The sequence below is a fragment of the Neophocaena asiaeorientalis genome, unplaced genomic scaffold (assembly GCF_003031525.2).
Source record: "Neophocaena asiaeorientalis asiaeorientalis breed wild unplaced genomic scaffold, Neophocaena_asiaeorientalis_V1.1 scaffold1136, whole genome shotgun sequence".
Classification (NCBI taxonomy): Eukaryota; Metazoa; Chordata; class Mammalia; order Artiodactyla; family Phocoenidae; genus Neophocaena; species Neophocaena asiaeorientalis.
The window spans coordinates 278900-295747 of NW_020172368.1; the positions used below are offsets into that span (position 1 = coordinate 278900).

The window sequence follows — 16848 nt, forward strand, 5'->3', positions numbered from 1 at the left end:
GGGGAGGTGGCCTGGCAGGGAGGTTGTACTTGGGAACGTGCAAGAGATACTCAAATCTCAGAGTAGAAAGGGGGTGGCTCCTAGGTACTGGCCCGCGTCGGGGATGAGGCACGGGGGAAAGGGAAAAGGAGGTGACGGTGTTACCTTTAAGTGCGTTGCACGCCCACCGCACACTGAGGTTTGCTGTGCCTTAGCTCATGTAGTACTTGAGTAGTCCTTCGAGGTAGGCTGAGCTTCCGACTTTACAGGTGAGAATCTGACGCTCTGGGAGGTTATCTGTTTTGCACAAGTTCCCTTAGCTGGGACTTGACCAGCTAGGACTTAATCCTAGTGTGTCACGCCTCAGGCTGCCCCTTTCCTCCCAGTGGGCTGCAGGAGGGGATGCTTATGGGCAGGATGGCTAGGAGGAGGGGCTGGTGGGCTGAGAAAATGGGCCCGCCCTGTGCCAGGGAACGAGGCTGGGGAGAGGGTAGAACAAGGAAGGGTGGATTGGCAAAGGCGGGTGCCCCTGCCAGCCTCCCAATGCTGGTGTTTGTCTGTGTTCCTGGCATTTGTGCAGGCTCGTCGGCTCCCCTAGGTCATCTTTCATGTGACCTCGTGAGTCAGTTTGCACCATTTGCTAGAATTTATACATATGTGTTTCCCTTGCTTGTTCTGCCCACATTTGTTGACAGCTGCTTTTCCCTTCTCCTTTGTTCTCTTCTGCCTCTGCAAACTGAGGTTTTAGCCTCAAGAGAGCGCTGTCTTACTCTTTCCCCTAGGGTGTGTTTCAGATGCCAATGCCGGGACTTGAGAATCCCTGGCGAGCTGGGGGGTACGGAGAAGCTGTGTTGGTTGCTGCCTTTGCATTCTGATCTTGCATCCAATACGCTGCACACCTTTGAAGAAGAGAGGTGTTTAGATCTGGCTGATTGAGCAACTCGGGGCTTTTTAATTGTGTCAAGCTAGGTCTTATCAAACTGCATTGACTTAAATAATGTTCCACGTCAGGACCTACAGCTTTATTACACGGAAGCCTTGTCATTTCACTCTGTCATCCTAAGCACATCTCATTGCCCAACAGAAAAGCTTTAGATATGACTGAACCCCCAATACCCCAAAACATTCAGTTTCTACCTGAGTGGCTACTGGTCCCAGAACCCTCATGAAGCGAGTGCAGCCATGCGTCCTTTCCAGTCAGTCACTGCACATTTTATTGTCTGGTTATAACTGTGTAGAGAGTAAGGGAGCTTGATGTGTGTCCTTTCCCAGCTTCTAAGTATCACTAGTCAAAACGATGGTAAGCATTATGCTTGTTTTCCTTTACTGCACGAATGACACTTAGAGAAAACGAACTATAACGACATCAGCTATGCAGACTTTTACTTCAGTGCCACACAAGAGTATCTGTGATTTCGACTCTGGGAATCTCAGTCTCCTGGGCATTCTTGTTAGCTTGAATAACTTTCTATACTTAGAAAAGAGGGAGCGGAAATCTTTAGGTTAATACTTAAGTCACCACAGGATGAAAAGTTTTTAATTTCTCTAAAGGATGAGTGAGGGCGCCCTCCGGGACCAGCCCCCTGGGCCCAGGGATTACCCGCCTGGTGGCATGTGGCCTGCTGGTGGCTGGAACAGGCCTCAGTCAGATGTCACCATGCTCGGTCAGCCTGCGGGGCGAGAGGCCGAGGATTTGCTTCCTGTGAGCTGAGCAAGCCTTAATGAGTTGTGTTGTCTGCGATCCTGGGAGGAGCTGCTGCCAGGCGGTACCAGCGTGCCTGCCAGGCGCTCTCGTCGCCCGTCTGAGACACCCTGTACTTTCACAGATGAGAGCTCCCTAATCACGTCCAGAGGGCCTCCTGGAGCTGACTAAATATTTGTCCTGGGTAGGCTCTCAGGCACCACTGAGCTCCCAGCACTCTGAGTGGGCCTTCCTGGGGTGGGGGTGGGCCTGGGCCTCAGCCTCTGCGGACGGGGCATGGGGTTGGCAGTTGGGAGATGGAGAGCCAGGCCCTTGACTCAGCCCAGCTGTAGGCTCGCCTGGGGCTGAGTTAGGCAATGTGAGCATGACTGTGGGCACCAAACTCAGACCTCGAGTGAGAATCCCAGCTCTACTCTTTACTGCCTGCCCTTTAGGATGGGATTTAATCTCTCTAGGCCTCAGATGCTTGGTCTGTAAAACAGGGAGGTACGCAGATACCTACTTTGCGGGGTTGCTTTGAGAATTAAATGACAAGCCAAATTTAGCTCTAGCACATAGTGGCCCCTCGATAATTTAATGAATAACATTAATAGTAACAACAGTCACCACCATAACCTTTATGCACTTGCTTTCTTATCGCAGCAATAAAGTAGAAAGAATCATAGTTCAGGATTTGAATCTTGACTCTTACCATTGGCTTGTATTTCCTAGCAAGAATAATTAAAACACTGAACACTTATTGAAGACTCATGTGTCAGGTATACTAAATGCATTATCTCTTAACTTTACAACAATCATATGAGGCAGTTGCTGTTATCGCCTTGCTTTACAGATGAGGAAACTGAGGCCCAGAGTGGCTAAGTTAGACCCCCAAGGTGACGCCACAAGAAATGGAGGAGAGAGACAATGAAAATGCGGGGTTTTTTTTATCCTGAAGCTGGTAGTCTTAATTAATAGCCTCCATTTCTCTACCAGTAAAATGAATAAAGTAAGCCTCCGACGGAACACTCCACGTAGTGTCCTGTATGTGGATACATGATGCCTACAGGGGCTGCGCCACCTCCAAGTGGCTCTTACCCTGAAATCTGCAAGGTGGCCTGCACGCACAGGGAGAGGAGGAGCTCAGTAAAAGTAAGAGTGATGGGGGAGTCTCGCCCAGCTCCCATCGCACTGTCTTGTTCTCACTGTCTGACGTGGTTTCCTCTGCCTCTTGCTCTAAGCAGCAGACCTGCTTGGACTGTAAGAAGAATTTCTGCGTGGCCTGTTCGAGCCAAGTGGGGAGCGGGCCCCGCCTCTGCCTTCTCTGCCAGCGTTTCCGAGCCACGGCCTTTCAGCGGGAGGAGCTCATGAAGATGAAGGTGAAGGACCTGAGGGACTATCTCAGCCTCCATGACATCTCTACCGACATGTGCCGGGAGAAAGAGGAGCTGGTGTTCTTGGTGCTTGGCCAGCAGCCTGTAATCTCCCAGGAGGGCAGGACTCATGCCCCCAGCCTGTCCCCGGACTCCCCCGAGCAGCAGGCCTTCCTGACCCAGCCTCACACCAGCACAGTACCTCCTACCTCACCCGGCCTCCCTTCTTCACCCCCAGCCCAGGCTCGGGACCGGCAGCAGGTATGGGCCCGTTTGCAGCCACACCATCTCTGCCAGTTGGAGGGCTCGTTTTCCTCTCCCACCTGCACTGTGGGAGTGGGGCAAGGTTAAGTGTCCGGATTATGTGACGCCTTTCTGCTTACTGATGAGGGATGATGTTTTCTGGGCATCCAACTCACATTTTGGCTTTTTTCAGGGATATTGATGCACGATACTGGGTGTTTGTGTTTTTTGTTTGTTTGTTTTAATTTTTTATTTTATTCATTTTTTTTTTTGGCTGCGTTGGGTCTTCGTTGCTGCGTGCGGGCTTTCTCTAGTTGAGGCGAGCGGGGGCTACTTACTCTTCACCGCAGTGCGCGGGCCTCTCACTGCAGTGGCCTCTCCCGTCACGGAGCACAGGCTCCAGGCACGTGGGCCTCAGTAGTTGTGGCGTGTGGGCTCAGCAGCTGTGGCTTGCGGGCTCTAGAGAGTGCAGGCTCAGTGGCCATGGCTCACGGGCCCAGCTGCTCCGTGGCATGTGGGATCCTCCTGGACCAGTGCTCGAACCTGTGTGCCCTGCACTGGCAGGTGGACTCTCAACCACTGTGCCACCAGGGAAGGCCTTTTGTTTGTTTTTAATATGTACATATCCCAGTTAGAGAGTTTTTAAAAATACATTTTTCCAGGAATATTTTGAGAAAACTCACTGGTAGTCTTTGTGTTTAGTTCTGTTCAAATTGCCCTCCTACTTACTCACCTTTGTTGTGGTCTTCCTTGGCCGGATGGGGAACTCCGTTCCTCAGTGACCGTCACAAGGCACAAAGGAAGAAAAGCAACATGTAGAGGGAAGGGAGAGTGGGGAAACACTGTGACTAGGACAAGGGCGCTGCTCCTCTTGCCAGCCTCTGTCTGGGTGGGGCAGTGGTTGGTGGGCTGTTGAACAGTAAGCAGCCTTACCAGCATCCTAGTGGGGCCTGGGAATGGTAAGCTCAGAGCAGCACATCGACTGAAACATGAACCAGGCATGAAAAGTACAGAAATGAGTAACACATTGCTTCTGTGCTGAGAAAGCCCCTCTAAGGGGGAAGGTAGATGCAGAAACCAACTATTGGATTAGAGTGATGCGGGCGGACCTCACCTCACTGTTGTGTAAGGCATGGTGGCATCCCGTAGACATACGTAGGTGCCTTAGTGAGCCTTTTACTTACATGGCTTGGGCAATAGTGGGAGGATTAGGACCTAAGAAATCCGTTTTCCACATCCAGTTTTTCACGGACTCTTGGGTCAGTTTGGGTGAGGTTTGAGCCTATAACAATGAAATGGGGTTAGTAATCCAGACCACTTTTGCTCTTGCCAGGATGTTGGGAGGACAGACTAGCGTGATCTCACGTCTAAAGGGCTTTGAGCCGCCTAGAGCAGGCACATGCCAGTGTTGTCAGTTCCCACACAGGATGTGGATGGCTGCTACCTCTTGTTTATGATCACCTCCTTTGCCAGGATGGGGCCCCCTGATTCAGCTCTGACGAGCACTGAGGCATAAAGGCCACTGTGATAGCATGCTTTACCTTCAGGAAACTCAGCAGCTCCCTTGTTGGCTTGAGCCTGCTTTCTCCCCAGCACGCTCTGGAGTTTAACTCTTCCCTCAGCTCTGGCTCTGTCTGCTGGACATGTTTGGGCTCCTGCTTTGACTTCCTCCCTTTGCTTGACTAAGTGCTTTTGCTGTGTTTATGGGGAGCCAGGAGAGTGCCCTGAGGGATTTTTTTTTCCCTCAAGAACCATCAGGTGGCTTTTCCAATGAAAGGAGTCGGTTTTAAGCTTCCTTTCATTAATCAGAAGTTTCCAGACTGCACCCACAGGAGACACTGTGTACCGGATCTCATTGGGTACTTCTCTGATGTTTTCAGAGGGCCTTCAGGTCAGCTCACAGCCCCTGTTCTGGTGAGGTCTGCATTTTGTCAGCCAGAAAAAACAGGGGAAGCAGAGTAACTTGTGCGTGGCTGCCAGACGATTCTACAGCGAACTGCACCCAGGATGCAAATCTGCTTATACCATTCACCCTACCAGGGCCCTTTCCTGTACCATTAATGTCCTGGCAGTAGATGCTGGTGAAGAAAGTGTGTGGAATAAGCACGACTGTGCACACATATTCATTGTAGATTTTGGTTTAGCCAGTGGGCAAACTGAAAAGACAGGAGCATACTTTGCAGCATGAGGTCTAGTTTCTCTTTCCTGGAAAAGAAAGGACATACAAGAAGCTGTCTACTTAGCATGAGGTTAGGCTCTGAAAGACTTTTTGTAACTCCAAGGTGACACCAGGAGGCCAGTGTGTACTACACCGATGTAAATCTAAGAGAAAACTAGACGTTGTTTTGGATGCATCTCCGTACATGTGTACTATATGTGGGGGTGTATCGTCCCTTGGCATTTTTGGTGGTGATGGTTATTTCTACTCTTCATTGCCACTGTAGTTGCTTGCCTGTTCTTTTTTTTTTGCAGTATGCGGGCCTCTCACTGTCGTGGCCTTTCCCGTTGTGGAGCACAGGCTCCGGACGCGCAGGCCCAGTGGCCATGGTCCACGGGCCCAGCCGCTCTGTGGCATGTGGGATCTTCTCGGACCGGGGCACGAACCCGTGTCCCCTGCATCGGCAGGCGGACTCTCAACCACTGCGCCACCAGGGAAGCCCGCTTGCCTGTTATTAATTAGCTCCGTATTATGCATCCTAATCTGAGATGAGCGGCTAGAGGCAGTGAGTGACTGGTTTCCTTTACTGAGACCAGTGGAAAAGGCCTGTGAGCTCACACACCTCTTTGCTCTGGCCTCACACTAGGCCCTTTGCCTGTTGGGAGCAGTGGGTGAAGAGGATCTAGTTCAGGGATTTGTGGCTTCAGTGGTGATGGGATTAGGAGGCTCACAGTTCTGACTGCTCTGTGGCAAAACCTGAAGGAGTATCTAGGAGGAACCTTTTGAGAAGTTAGAATTCTAAGCAGAATGAAACTTCTTAAGCACAGGCGTTTGTCTTAAGTAGTCTCAGGCTAATAATAATTTTTGACCAGGTTTCAAGACAGCTCTCAGTAATAGTGTGCCCTGCTGGTTGGAGCATATTTCTAGAATGTGAGAGCAGCAACTAGCCAGAAGAGAGGGATAAGGTGGTGAGGGTCTGGAAACTTTGTCTCATCCAGGCCAGATGAGGAAGTGGGGGAGATTTTGTGTGGAGGAAGGGAAGCTGTGATATGAACAGCTGGGAAGAAAATAGTTGGCATTGGTCTGGGGGCAGAACCAGGGACGGTGGGCAGGAGTTGTCGGGAGGGTAGTTTGGGGTCAGTATCAGGAAAAAACTTGACAGTGGTCCCTCACAGGAATGGACGTGTTATCTTCCTTTCACTCGGAGTGTTCAAACTGAGACTAAATTGACGGTGAGTGGCGGTTAATGCCGTCCTGGTGGTGGGCAGCATTAATGCATCTTGTTCTAGAGTTGAAATCTATTTCTATTGCTTCCCTGCCTGACAAAGTCAGTGTTAAAGAGCAGGCTTTTGTAGTGCTGTTATGCGAGACTCCAGATTTCCGGGGGAGATGGGAATGCGTTTTGGATATGGTGTGAGCTGGCAAGAGGCCCATGCTATCCCTGGGACATCTCTGTGGATGTGATGGCACCTTTTTCTTCCCACAGGCCAATGGCCGTGTGTCTCAGGACCAAGAGGAACCCGTCTACCTGGAGAGCACAGCCAGAGCACCTGCTGAGGATGAGACGCAGGTGGGGCACCCCTGCTTGGGTCTGTGCCTTTGCCTTTGCCCTTTCACTGGCGTTCTTAGGATGTTATTAGGAACCTCTTGGCAGACTCAAAGTGGAGAGAGGAGAATCAGTGTGTGATGACAGTCCTTCTGAAATTCTGTTTTCAGGGGTGGAGTTTAGTGTTAGCATTCCAGATTAACCTTTGTGGCTATCAGTGTGTTCGTGTGGAGTTGTGAGTCACAGTGGAGACTGGGGAGCCACATGGCCCATTAGTTTCCAGTCTCTTGACTTTCTAAGAGCTGCCAGAGGGCAGGCTCCCGGTGCCGCTGTGCAAATCTTGTTCTTTTCTTCTGCTTCTAGCACACAGTAGCCATCGTTAGGGGAAGGAAGTCAGATAATCAGGAGGAAAGATGGGAGGGAGTTCAGGCCTCAGCCGTGGCGGGCCCAGTGCACAGGGGGGCACAGCCATGGGGCCATGGAGCTGTTGTCACGGGTGCGTAGAGAGGATGCTTGACCGGGAGGTGGGCTCCTTCGTGGGAAAGCAGAACTGTCTCCGGGGGAGAAGGACCAACACCGTTCTCGGTAGCTTCTGCTGCTGCGTTTAGTCGTCACAGCAACCCTGTGGGGCAGGTCTGCTGCCTCTTCTTCATGGAGGGGCAGTTGGGCTCCGAGAGGTGAGCCACTTGCCTGATACTACTCAGTACTAATCAGCGGAGGAATCAGGATTCAAAGCCAGGGCCACCTGCCTCACACTGCAGCTCCTCCTACCGGGTCATGCTGCTGGGCGGGTCGGGCCGGCTGCGCCTGAGCACAGGGCTCGGGTTGGGAAGAGACCGCGGTCTCTCTTGCGATGCAGGGCGCCATGCCAGCTACTACTCCTGTTCCTACTCCTCTTGAGGCCAGTCACCAAAAGCACGGGGTGATGAGTGCTCTGGGGTCCTGGGAGGGAGAGCCTGGGTCGGGGGAGCTGAGCCCACCGATCTCATCTTTGCCTTTGCAGTCTGTTGACTCAGAGGACAGCTTCGTCCCAGGCCGGAGGGCCTCTCTGTCTGACCTGACCGACCTGGAGGACATTGAAGGTCTAACCGTGCGGCAGCTCAAAGAGATCCTGGCTCGCAACTTCGTCAACTACAAGGGCTGCTGTGAGAAGTGGGAGCTGATGGAGAGGGTGACGCGGCTGTACAAGGATCAGAAGGGGCTACAGCACCTGGGTGAGGGGCTGCCTGGGTGACAGCTGCATGGAGTTCCAGAGTGTTTGCTGTCTCGCTTGAGAGTCGACATTGACCTGACTAAATTTCCCTGCTTTTAGCCCAGGAAGGAGTCACCTTACACATCTGCAGCCTCTAATAATAGCTGTCCTTTGGAGTTGAGGGCTGGGATTGGGTTAGGCATCATGTACATGTATTTACTCCTCAGGGCAGCCTGTGAAATAGGCGTTATTAGTGTCTTCCTTTTATTGTAGAGCCCAGATTTGAACTGAGGATTTCCTGGTCCAAGTCCATGGCCTTTCCCCACACACGTCACCCCTGCCATACTGACTACTGCCTTTACCAGTACTCCTTCTTTGCACACACGGTACAAGAACACTGTGTCCTGCCTGCACTTGGGCTGTTCATTTCCCAAAGCATGGTATCATTTTCGGCGATGCCCAGTAAAATATCAAGGTCTGTGCTCAGATGAGTTTGGAAAAAAAAAAAAAAAAAAAAGAAACTTTATGTCCCTGCTGCTGATTCATGGTGGATGAATAATGGAACAGTAAAGGCAGAGAAGTCCTGCAGAAGAGAGAGGAGTTGAGCCGTGTGGAGCTCTGCATTTCCTGAAGTGACTTCACCCAGAACCTACCCCTGCCCCCCAACAACCCCTCCCCCGCTGATGTGGTCCTGCAGGTCGTTTTGACTCCTTGCCTGCTAACAGTGGTTGAAGTCAGATTTGGGGCTCTCCTGTCCCAGAAGCTCAGGTTCGTCAGAGCTAGGGGACATCTGACTGGTCACCTGATCACAGACTCTCCCCTTTGGGATCGTCCCCAGAACCTCCCTAGAGTGGGGAGGACCTGGGACTAGGAGACGGCTCCGCCGGGGGGCTGCATCCCTACTCCCTGGCTGACGGGAGCAGACTGTTTCTCCTTTCTTGACTTAGTGCTGGCTTCAGAAGCATCAGAAAAGGACATTGTGCTTACGCAGTATCCTTCCTGCTTGGCAGTTTTGTTCATGGCAAAGCAGTGGCATCTCTCTAAGACTAGACCAGACACCCCGGCAGGAGTTTTGTGTGTGAGTCCTCCGCACGTAGGGGGAGTGAGGAGGGCGGGTGTTCTGTCTGGGCTCTTGGCCGGCCTGGTTCCCAGCAGGCGAGCAGTCAGAGTTCGGAAGTGAAGGCAGGGTGGCTGGAGACTTTCCTCGTGCCGTCCCATATTCAGACGCCTTCTTTCTCTTTCCTTTCCAGTGTGTGGTGCTGAAGACCAAAACGGTATGTAGTTGTTCCTGTTTGGGAACAGACTTAGGCTCTTAGCTCTTCTGTCCTTCCCCTCCTTCAGCCGTGATTCCTGTTATCAGTCTAAGAATTCATGTCAGCGTCCAGAGAGGGTGTGGGGGAATTCACTGGGAACCAAGGCTTTTCAGCATCTCTGGAAATTCTCGTCCCTGTCCCTGTCCCCGTGAAGGGACAAGAGTGGCAGGACACCTAGGGGCAGCCTGATCTGCATGCCTCTGGGTTGTCGGAGCTTAGAAGCCAGCACTTGTAAAATATTCAGCAAAGCAAGTGGTGGCATGTGGCACATCGGGTGCATTTCCCACACTCCTGGGGCTAAGGCACTCCCTCCCCTATAGTTTTCACTCCATTTTGGTCTGAGTGGGAAGGGTTTCTGTGTACACCTTCAGGGAAATCACTTGGAATGTTTATCAGCTTCTGGTACCAACTAAAAAGAAAGGGTGGTGGGAACTTCCCTGGTGGTCCAGTGGTTAGGACTCTGAGCTTCCACTGCAGGGGGTGCGGGTTCGATCCCGGGTCGGGAACGAAGATCCCACATGCCTCGCGGTGTGGCCAAAAAAAAGGGTGGTGACATGACAGCCTTGTTTGTACAGGGCTGGGTAGTGGTTAGAACTGCTCTGGGGATAGATCGGCGCTCAGCTGCCACAAACTCACCCGTGTGTTAAAGACCACCACTGGGCCTTTGGGCACCTCCAGAACACACTGCAGGAATCTTGACTGCAGATCCAAATCATTCTAAAACATGCTAGACCTTTTTGAAAGCCTAAAGGCTACATGGCTGTTTTACTAAATAACAAATTTGGAGAGTCTTCTGAAAAAGTTTTAAAGTGCTTTGCAGGTCCCTACACTACTCTGAGAACATCCTTTCTTGGGGAAGAGCTCACAATCATATAGCTCAGAATGGGGCACAGTCTTCTGGCTGATAAATTCTCAAGAGTTGAACTCCCCCAAATCATTTGGAGTTCTAGACCCACTCCCTCATCTGATAGCAAGATCTGGCCAATCCACTTGGTGTCTTTCTTTTTCTGATTCCCTGGAAGAATGCTGGCAACTGAGTTGATGAATTTGTTAATCCTGATAGAAATAATCAGTAATGAAATTCTATAAATTACTCCAGCTCATCTTAGGTATTTATATAGTTCAGTTGTTTCCAAACCTTCCCTGTTAGGGCCAACAGCTCCTCAAAGGGGTAAATAGATTTCACTACCTCTTACAGCCAGCCTTCCTCAAGTGTTTCTTGACTTTTTGAATAGTCCAGGGAACAGGAAAAGAAAGTGCAGAGGCAATGGAGTGTGAGAGAATTCCCTGTGGAACCGTAGAGGTGGCTGGTATGGGGCCAGTTGCCTGTTTATAGCTACCTGGTTCAGGCTACCATTTAAAACATGCTGGGGATGGTTGGCTTTGGGGAACTGAAGGTTTTTCTGTTCCTGCAGCTAACCTAGGATGCTGGTCATGCCCACTGTATCTTACCACTTGCACAAGCCAGTTAGCCTTGTCGAGAACTGTGCACTGAGCAGTTAATACTCTCTTGGCAGTCCCTGCCCTCAGGCCCCTTGCCCAGAAGTCCGCCTGCCTGGATTTGAACCCTTGGGCAAGCCACTTAACCCTTTGGTCTCAGTTGCCTCATCTATAAAATGAGTAACAAGAGTACCTGCTTCATAGTTTTTGTGAGGATCCAATGAGTTAAAACATGCAAAGCATTTAGGACCCTGCTAGCACCTGTAAGCTTGCAATAAATGTGGGCTGTTATCACTCCCTTGGGAGATGTTCATTTGTCAGACATTTAGAGAGCACCTACCATGTGACTGGTTGCAGGGATTCAAAGATGAAAATCAGACCTCAGAGCACATAGCAGATGCTTAGTACATTATTATAGAAATTGATTGCATTTGTTGAATTTAGGGGCCCATAGTGTAGTAGGGAGACAAGTAGGCAAACTGAAAAATTCTCATGCAGTGTGATGAGCAGTCATGAGAGTATGATAAAGCTGTGTGTGGGGAGCAGAGAAGAGGGATCCATAATCTCTGCCGGGTTCTTGCACCACGACGTCTCCTCAGAGGAAGCCTGGGGGTTGTCTGTGGCATGGCCCAGGGGCTCCTGTGATCCTTGGCTTTATTAAACTGGGGATGTGCTTACATATAAGCCTCATGATCCTTAGTGAGCCGTTCATTACAGCTCCATTGATATCTAAACTTTTCTGAACCAGTTTTATCTTTTCACCATGTTCTACCTCGAGAATATTGAGTCCCTAAGTGCCACTCACTGGCTGTATTACAGCCTCAGTTGTCTGAAAGTTATTTCTTTTAAGCTTTGAGGACTTTGCCTTATTTAGTTCTCATGTTCTGGGGACGTCTTTGATCTACAAGTACTTGACTCTTCAAATCTATAGCCTGACCTATAGAGGTGCAGATTAAACAAAGAAGTGAAATTAACTACTGGGGAAGTGTTTTCTTGGAGTTCAGTTTGAGTGAAGTATGTGGATTTGGGGGGGCTGTTCCCAGTGTGCCTGTTCTCCCCCTGTCCCCCAACCCCGTACACTTAGACAGTCTTCTTACTTTCCTCTCTACCCCCTTTCTGCTGTGTGTGTCCAGGGGGAGCAGTGCCATCCAGCCTGGAGGAGAACCTGTGTCGGATCTGCATGGACTCGCCCATCGACTGTGTTCTGCTGGAGTGCGGCCACATGGTCACCTGTACCAAGTGCGGCAAGCGCATGAACGAGTGTCCCATCTGCCGGCAGTACGTGATCCGAGCCGTGCACGTCTTCCGATCCTGAGGGCTTGTACCAGCTTCTTCAGTGCCTTACAGGGACATAGCTCGAGGTGTCTGGGCCCACAGTTGGCCAGCTTGCAGGGGGGCAGCCTAACAAGAAAATCTGCAGTGTTCCCAAGACCAGGGCAAGCAAGATGCTCTGTCACCTCTGGGCATGCAGAGATCGCACAGGCAAGTCCCTGTTTCAGCGATCTTGGGGTGATGATGGTAACTGATGAAGAGAGGACTTTCTGGAATTTGGACTGTATCTTCCTCCCTTCCTCTGAGAACCTGAACAGTTTCACCCTTCCTCCTGTAGCCCACCCATCCCCCTGAGCTGTGTGTCTCTGTTCCACCCATTGGAAGTCCTGGTAGAAATGGCTCTCTTCTTCCCCAGCACATCTGGATTCATTTCTGGTCCCTCTGGCTTTCTGTGCTTTAACCGACCTTTGCTAAAGTCTCTTGCTACATTACCTAAAATCCATGTGTTTCTTCAGACCAAAAAGACGTTAGCTTCCCAGACCAATAGTGATCCTCCTTAGGACAGAATTTGGCCCAGTAAACTCATTTCTGGCGAGAAATGAAACACAAATGCTATGGAAAAAATTTGAAGTCATTAAGAGTTGCTTCCTTAAGTGCTGGGATTGGAAGCTATCAGTCTCCTGACCTGCCCTTGGCAGTCAACAAAGCATCTGGCTTTCAAACTGCTGGGAAATTCCAGTCTCTGTGCGCGAGATGGTGCGTGGATCATCTCTGCTGCTCTCTTGGGGCCTGACTTTGTGCCATCCTTAATTTTAGTTTATGAGAAAAGGGAAAGCATTGGGTGGAAGCAGTGGCTTTCGGCTTGGCTTTGCCTTGTCCAACAGCCAGCCTTAAACCACTTTCCCCTGAGCATGAGGTCCCTCTTTCCCATGGAGGTTTTAAACATGGTCTCACTGAAGGCAGAGAGAGAGCCTCACGCTTCTCTAGCCAGACTTCTCATGAAGCTCCCAGAGACTGAGCATGTAATACAGAGCACCTAAGAGGTATCAGAAGGTACTGAACGAGGCTGGATTCAGCCCTTGAGCAGACAGCTGGAAGTCTTAGTTCCCCAGGTTGGTGGGGACTACCTACTCCCATTTCCTTTCTCAGCCTGCTGATTTAGGGGCAGGTCAGGAAGAAGCATTCTCTAGGCCCTTTAGGAAGGGCCGTGCAACGAACAGGTGATGTTCTCGAGCCCTCTTAGTGTCTTTTCACCACTGGAAGAGCTTAAGTTTGCCGGAGAAGCTTAACCAAGCACAAACGTATGTACCGTGTACTATCAGAAGAGCGGTGTGTGCTGCCGTCACTACTGGGCGAGCTATGCAAACCCTTGAACACCAGAAGGCCTTGGCAGTCCCCCCACCCCCACCCCATGCAGCCAAGATCTCTCAGACTGGAAGAACCAGTCATGACTTTGAAAGCAGTGGGAAACCTCTAAGAGGACCTGTTTATTGGTACAGACATGTTTAATGCTTTCTGTCAACCACTAATCTCTTTTGGGGGAGTGAAATAATTTTAAAGTGGTTGTGACCTGAACACTGGACCACTTACCTTGACGTTATACCAAGTCCTGGGTGATTTGATTCTGAGCTACAGCCTTTGTAGGAACTGGGGGAGTCAAGAAATTTCCCTATAAAGACATCGTCTTTCACCTTTCTGCTGGACAGTAAATACTACAGTTTACAGTGCCTACCAGTTTAACAAAGGATTCAGCTACTCCTCAATTCCACTGTGAAACAGGTCTACATGTATGCAGCTCAGTTACAACCTAGCAATAACTTCAGGGCAGAAGCTGGCTGTCTCCCTACTTAAAACTTGCTTTCTCTGCTGAGGCCTTACCTCTCCCTACCTCCCAACTTCCCTCTTAGACATGAATTAATAATATCCTGATGGTTGGTCTGTAACCTCAGTAAGAATTAGAACTGATGTCATTTACTCATTTTGGAGAAAGAACTTGCCTTCAAGTCTTCTAACCTCTTTTGCTGGTTTCCATTTAGGAAAAAAAGGTGGCAAACACCTCCCCCCACTTTTTTTGTATCTTCTTTATTCCTACACCAAGTAAAAGTTGGGAATTCTAAGATCCCAGTTCAGTTACTATCTAACCTAGGTAGAAAACTTGACTTTTATCCTTGAATATTCTCTCCTGCTCCTCATAGGTCCTTGGTCTTAATTATCATGGAAACATCTAATTCTTCCATTATTCCATGGCTTTTGCTGTGACTGTTCTGAGGTTTCAGTTGAGACTTGTTTTAAAAGACATGGACAGCTGACTGGTTCATAATACATTGGAATAGCTGGATCCAAACTAGTAAGAATAAGCTGTACAGGAATTAGTGCTCAATATAAAATGTATAAATTTGTTGAAATCTTTTGGATGTGAATGTGTTATTTCAAGTGGCTTATGTTAAGATTTTCTCAGACTTACTTGGGTGTTAAGAGCAAACCCAAATGTGTATTTTTTGTTACGGAGCTCTGCTTTATAACTTTGTAATAAAGTTTCAATATAGATGCCTGTCTGATCTGGTGTGAGGATACCAGAGGTCTGACAGTTAAGACTGACATGAGCTGACAAACCACAGGCTAATCCCAGGCACACAGGCATGCTCTTGAGAGACTGCATTATTTTTGGAGATGCTTGGGCCATGTGGCCTTGGTCATGGAAGAGCCTAGAAGAGGATGGGACCTGGGTAGGAAAAAGGACCAATCCTAAGTCCAAATAGGAAAAAGCAAGTGAGTTCAGGCATGGGACACCGATTTGGTAGAGGCAAACCTTAAAGATGTGGGTAGAAAGGAATCTAAGGACAGCCAGGGTGCCTAGTTAAGTCTTCAGGCGACCCTGGGAGATGGACAGTAGCTTGTGGATACAGCTGTGGTGGCTGGAGTGTGGCTCAGAGGTTGGCCCAGCATCGAGGGCAGAGTGCCCTGTCTGTGCAGGTCTGTACGCCTGCCTGACCAGGTGTCCAGGGAAGGGGACCCCTGAGTAGGCCGCCTTTGGGAGAGCTGGATTAGTGCAGATCTGCCCTGTGGCTGAGGAAAGAAGAAATCTTGCCAAAAGGGCATAAAGCCTCGAGGCTGAGCCGTAGCACTTTGTCCTCATTGTTCTGGGCAGCTGACCTGTTCAGCACCCTGGATGACCTCTTGTCTGTTGCCAACCAGCAGCAAGTAAACAAAGGCTCAGAGGAGGGCAGGCCTCCAGCACTCTGCTGGGGAGGTCTATGATGTTGTTTACGGTCTGTGGAAATACATGGATACAAAATCACATCTAACCTCAGCAGCAAAGAAAAATTGTGTCGGAAAGACTGGAAGGAAATAAACACCTTGTACAATGAACCGAAGACAACACACCCAGCGAGGCAGGGAGGGGCTGAGGGGCTGAGCGAGCTTATGACTGAGACTCCCCACTCTGCTGTGCAGCACACCCTGAGTGAGAGACCAGCCAGGCAAAAGGGCAGTGTCTGTGTCCGTTGGCAAAATCCTGAGGGGAGAGCCCTGTTCTGCTGCTCTGTCCAGTTGCTTGGCCTGAGGAGGCTGGAGACGGGATGAAAATTTATGTAGGTCAGTGCTCAGAGGAGCAGCTTTTGTTTCCACAGAGGACAGACTAAAGTGTCATCTTCTCAACAGTGAAGCCAGACTGAATGGTGCCTATTCAGAAACACCAAACGTCCTGGCCTAGAGTCAGGGCACCACCCCCTCCTGCCCTTCCTCCCGACACATTTTCAGCAGCAGCTGGAAATCCCAGTCAATCAGGTTGGAGTTGGCCTCCCAGCAGAGTGTGACCTCAGCTGAGCACACTGGAGGAGGGCCGGGGCAAGGCGGTGGCCCAGACTCAGACTCATGCTCGGGTATGCTCCAGAGACTGAGTCACATTAACCTCACTCACAGGGGCTGGACAAAGAAGCCTGCCAATCTGTTGATAAGAAAAAATAGAATGGACCCTCAGAAGTCAGCAGAACTAGTTGGAAGTCAGTTTAAAACCAGATGGTGACGTGATGAGCCTGCACTCAGACCAGAGTGGGCTGTACCGCACAGGTGCGAGGCTGTGGAGGTGGTCTGACAGGGTTCTGAAGTCAGAGGCCAGGCCCCAGTCGCCTGGGCAGGGTCTGGACATGCACACCAGTGCTGATCTTCCCAACTCTAGATCACTACGTGCCAGGCTCTGTGCTAAGTGCTTTACCTAAGGCCTCCTGAGGTCACTTACTCTTCACAGCAACCCTGTGATTTAGGTGCAGTTCCTGTCCCCGTTCCTGGAGGGCTAGGGCTGTTAAGTTTCAGGGCTTGATTCAAACTATGTCTGTCTACACCTGCACTGCCCAAGGTGGCTAGCCTCACGTTGACTACTTGAACGAAAATGAAAAGTTCACTTCCTCAGTTTTGTTAGCACATTTCACATGCTCAGAATATGGCTGGTTCATGTTGGCCAATGGAGATTTACAGGGTGCTTCCAATGCCATAAAAAGTTCTATTGAACGGCACTCGTCCATGCTAAATTGTTTTCCTTTTATTCAAATAAATCAGCCTCAGGCGGTGCAGGAGCCATGCTTTCTAAGCAGGCTGTGTAGATTTGTCCTCAGGTGGGTCTTTAAAGAGCAGTCTTTTTTTTTTTTTTTTTTGG

The 16848-nt window shown here is 50.1% G+C and overlaps 1 protein-coding gene across 8 annotated transcripts in view; it reads left to right on the plus strand.

Annotated features, from left to right (window-relative positions):
- RFFL (ring finger and FYVE like domain containing E3 ubiquitin protein ligase) overlaps positions 1–14611 on the plus strand; it is a 69326-nt gene extending 54715 nt beyond the window's left edge. For 3 of the 8 annotated variants that reach the window (XM_024769236.1, XM_024769198.1, XM_024769229.1), the window contains exons 3-7: positions 2902–3294; positions 6921–7004; positions 7984–8194; positions 9423–9446; positions 12059–14611. In XM_024769236.1, coding sequence (XP_024625004.1) covers positions 2902–3294; positions 6921–7004; positions 7984–8194; positions 9423–9446; positions 12059–12240 — 894 coding nt within the window. In that variant the 3' untranslated portion in view covers positions 12241–14611. Of the gene's footprint in view, positions 1–2656; positions 2813–2901; positions 3295–6920; positions 7005–7983; positions 8195–9422; positions 9447–12058 lie in introns of all 8 variants that reach the window. The other 5 variants (XM_024769243.1, XM_024769253.1, XM_024769206.1 and 2 more) reach the window with 5 other exon arrangements.
- The last annotated feature ends 2237 nt before the right edge of the window (positions 14612–16848 follow it).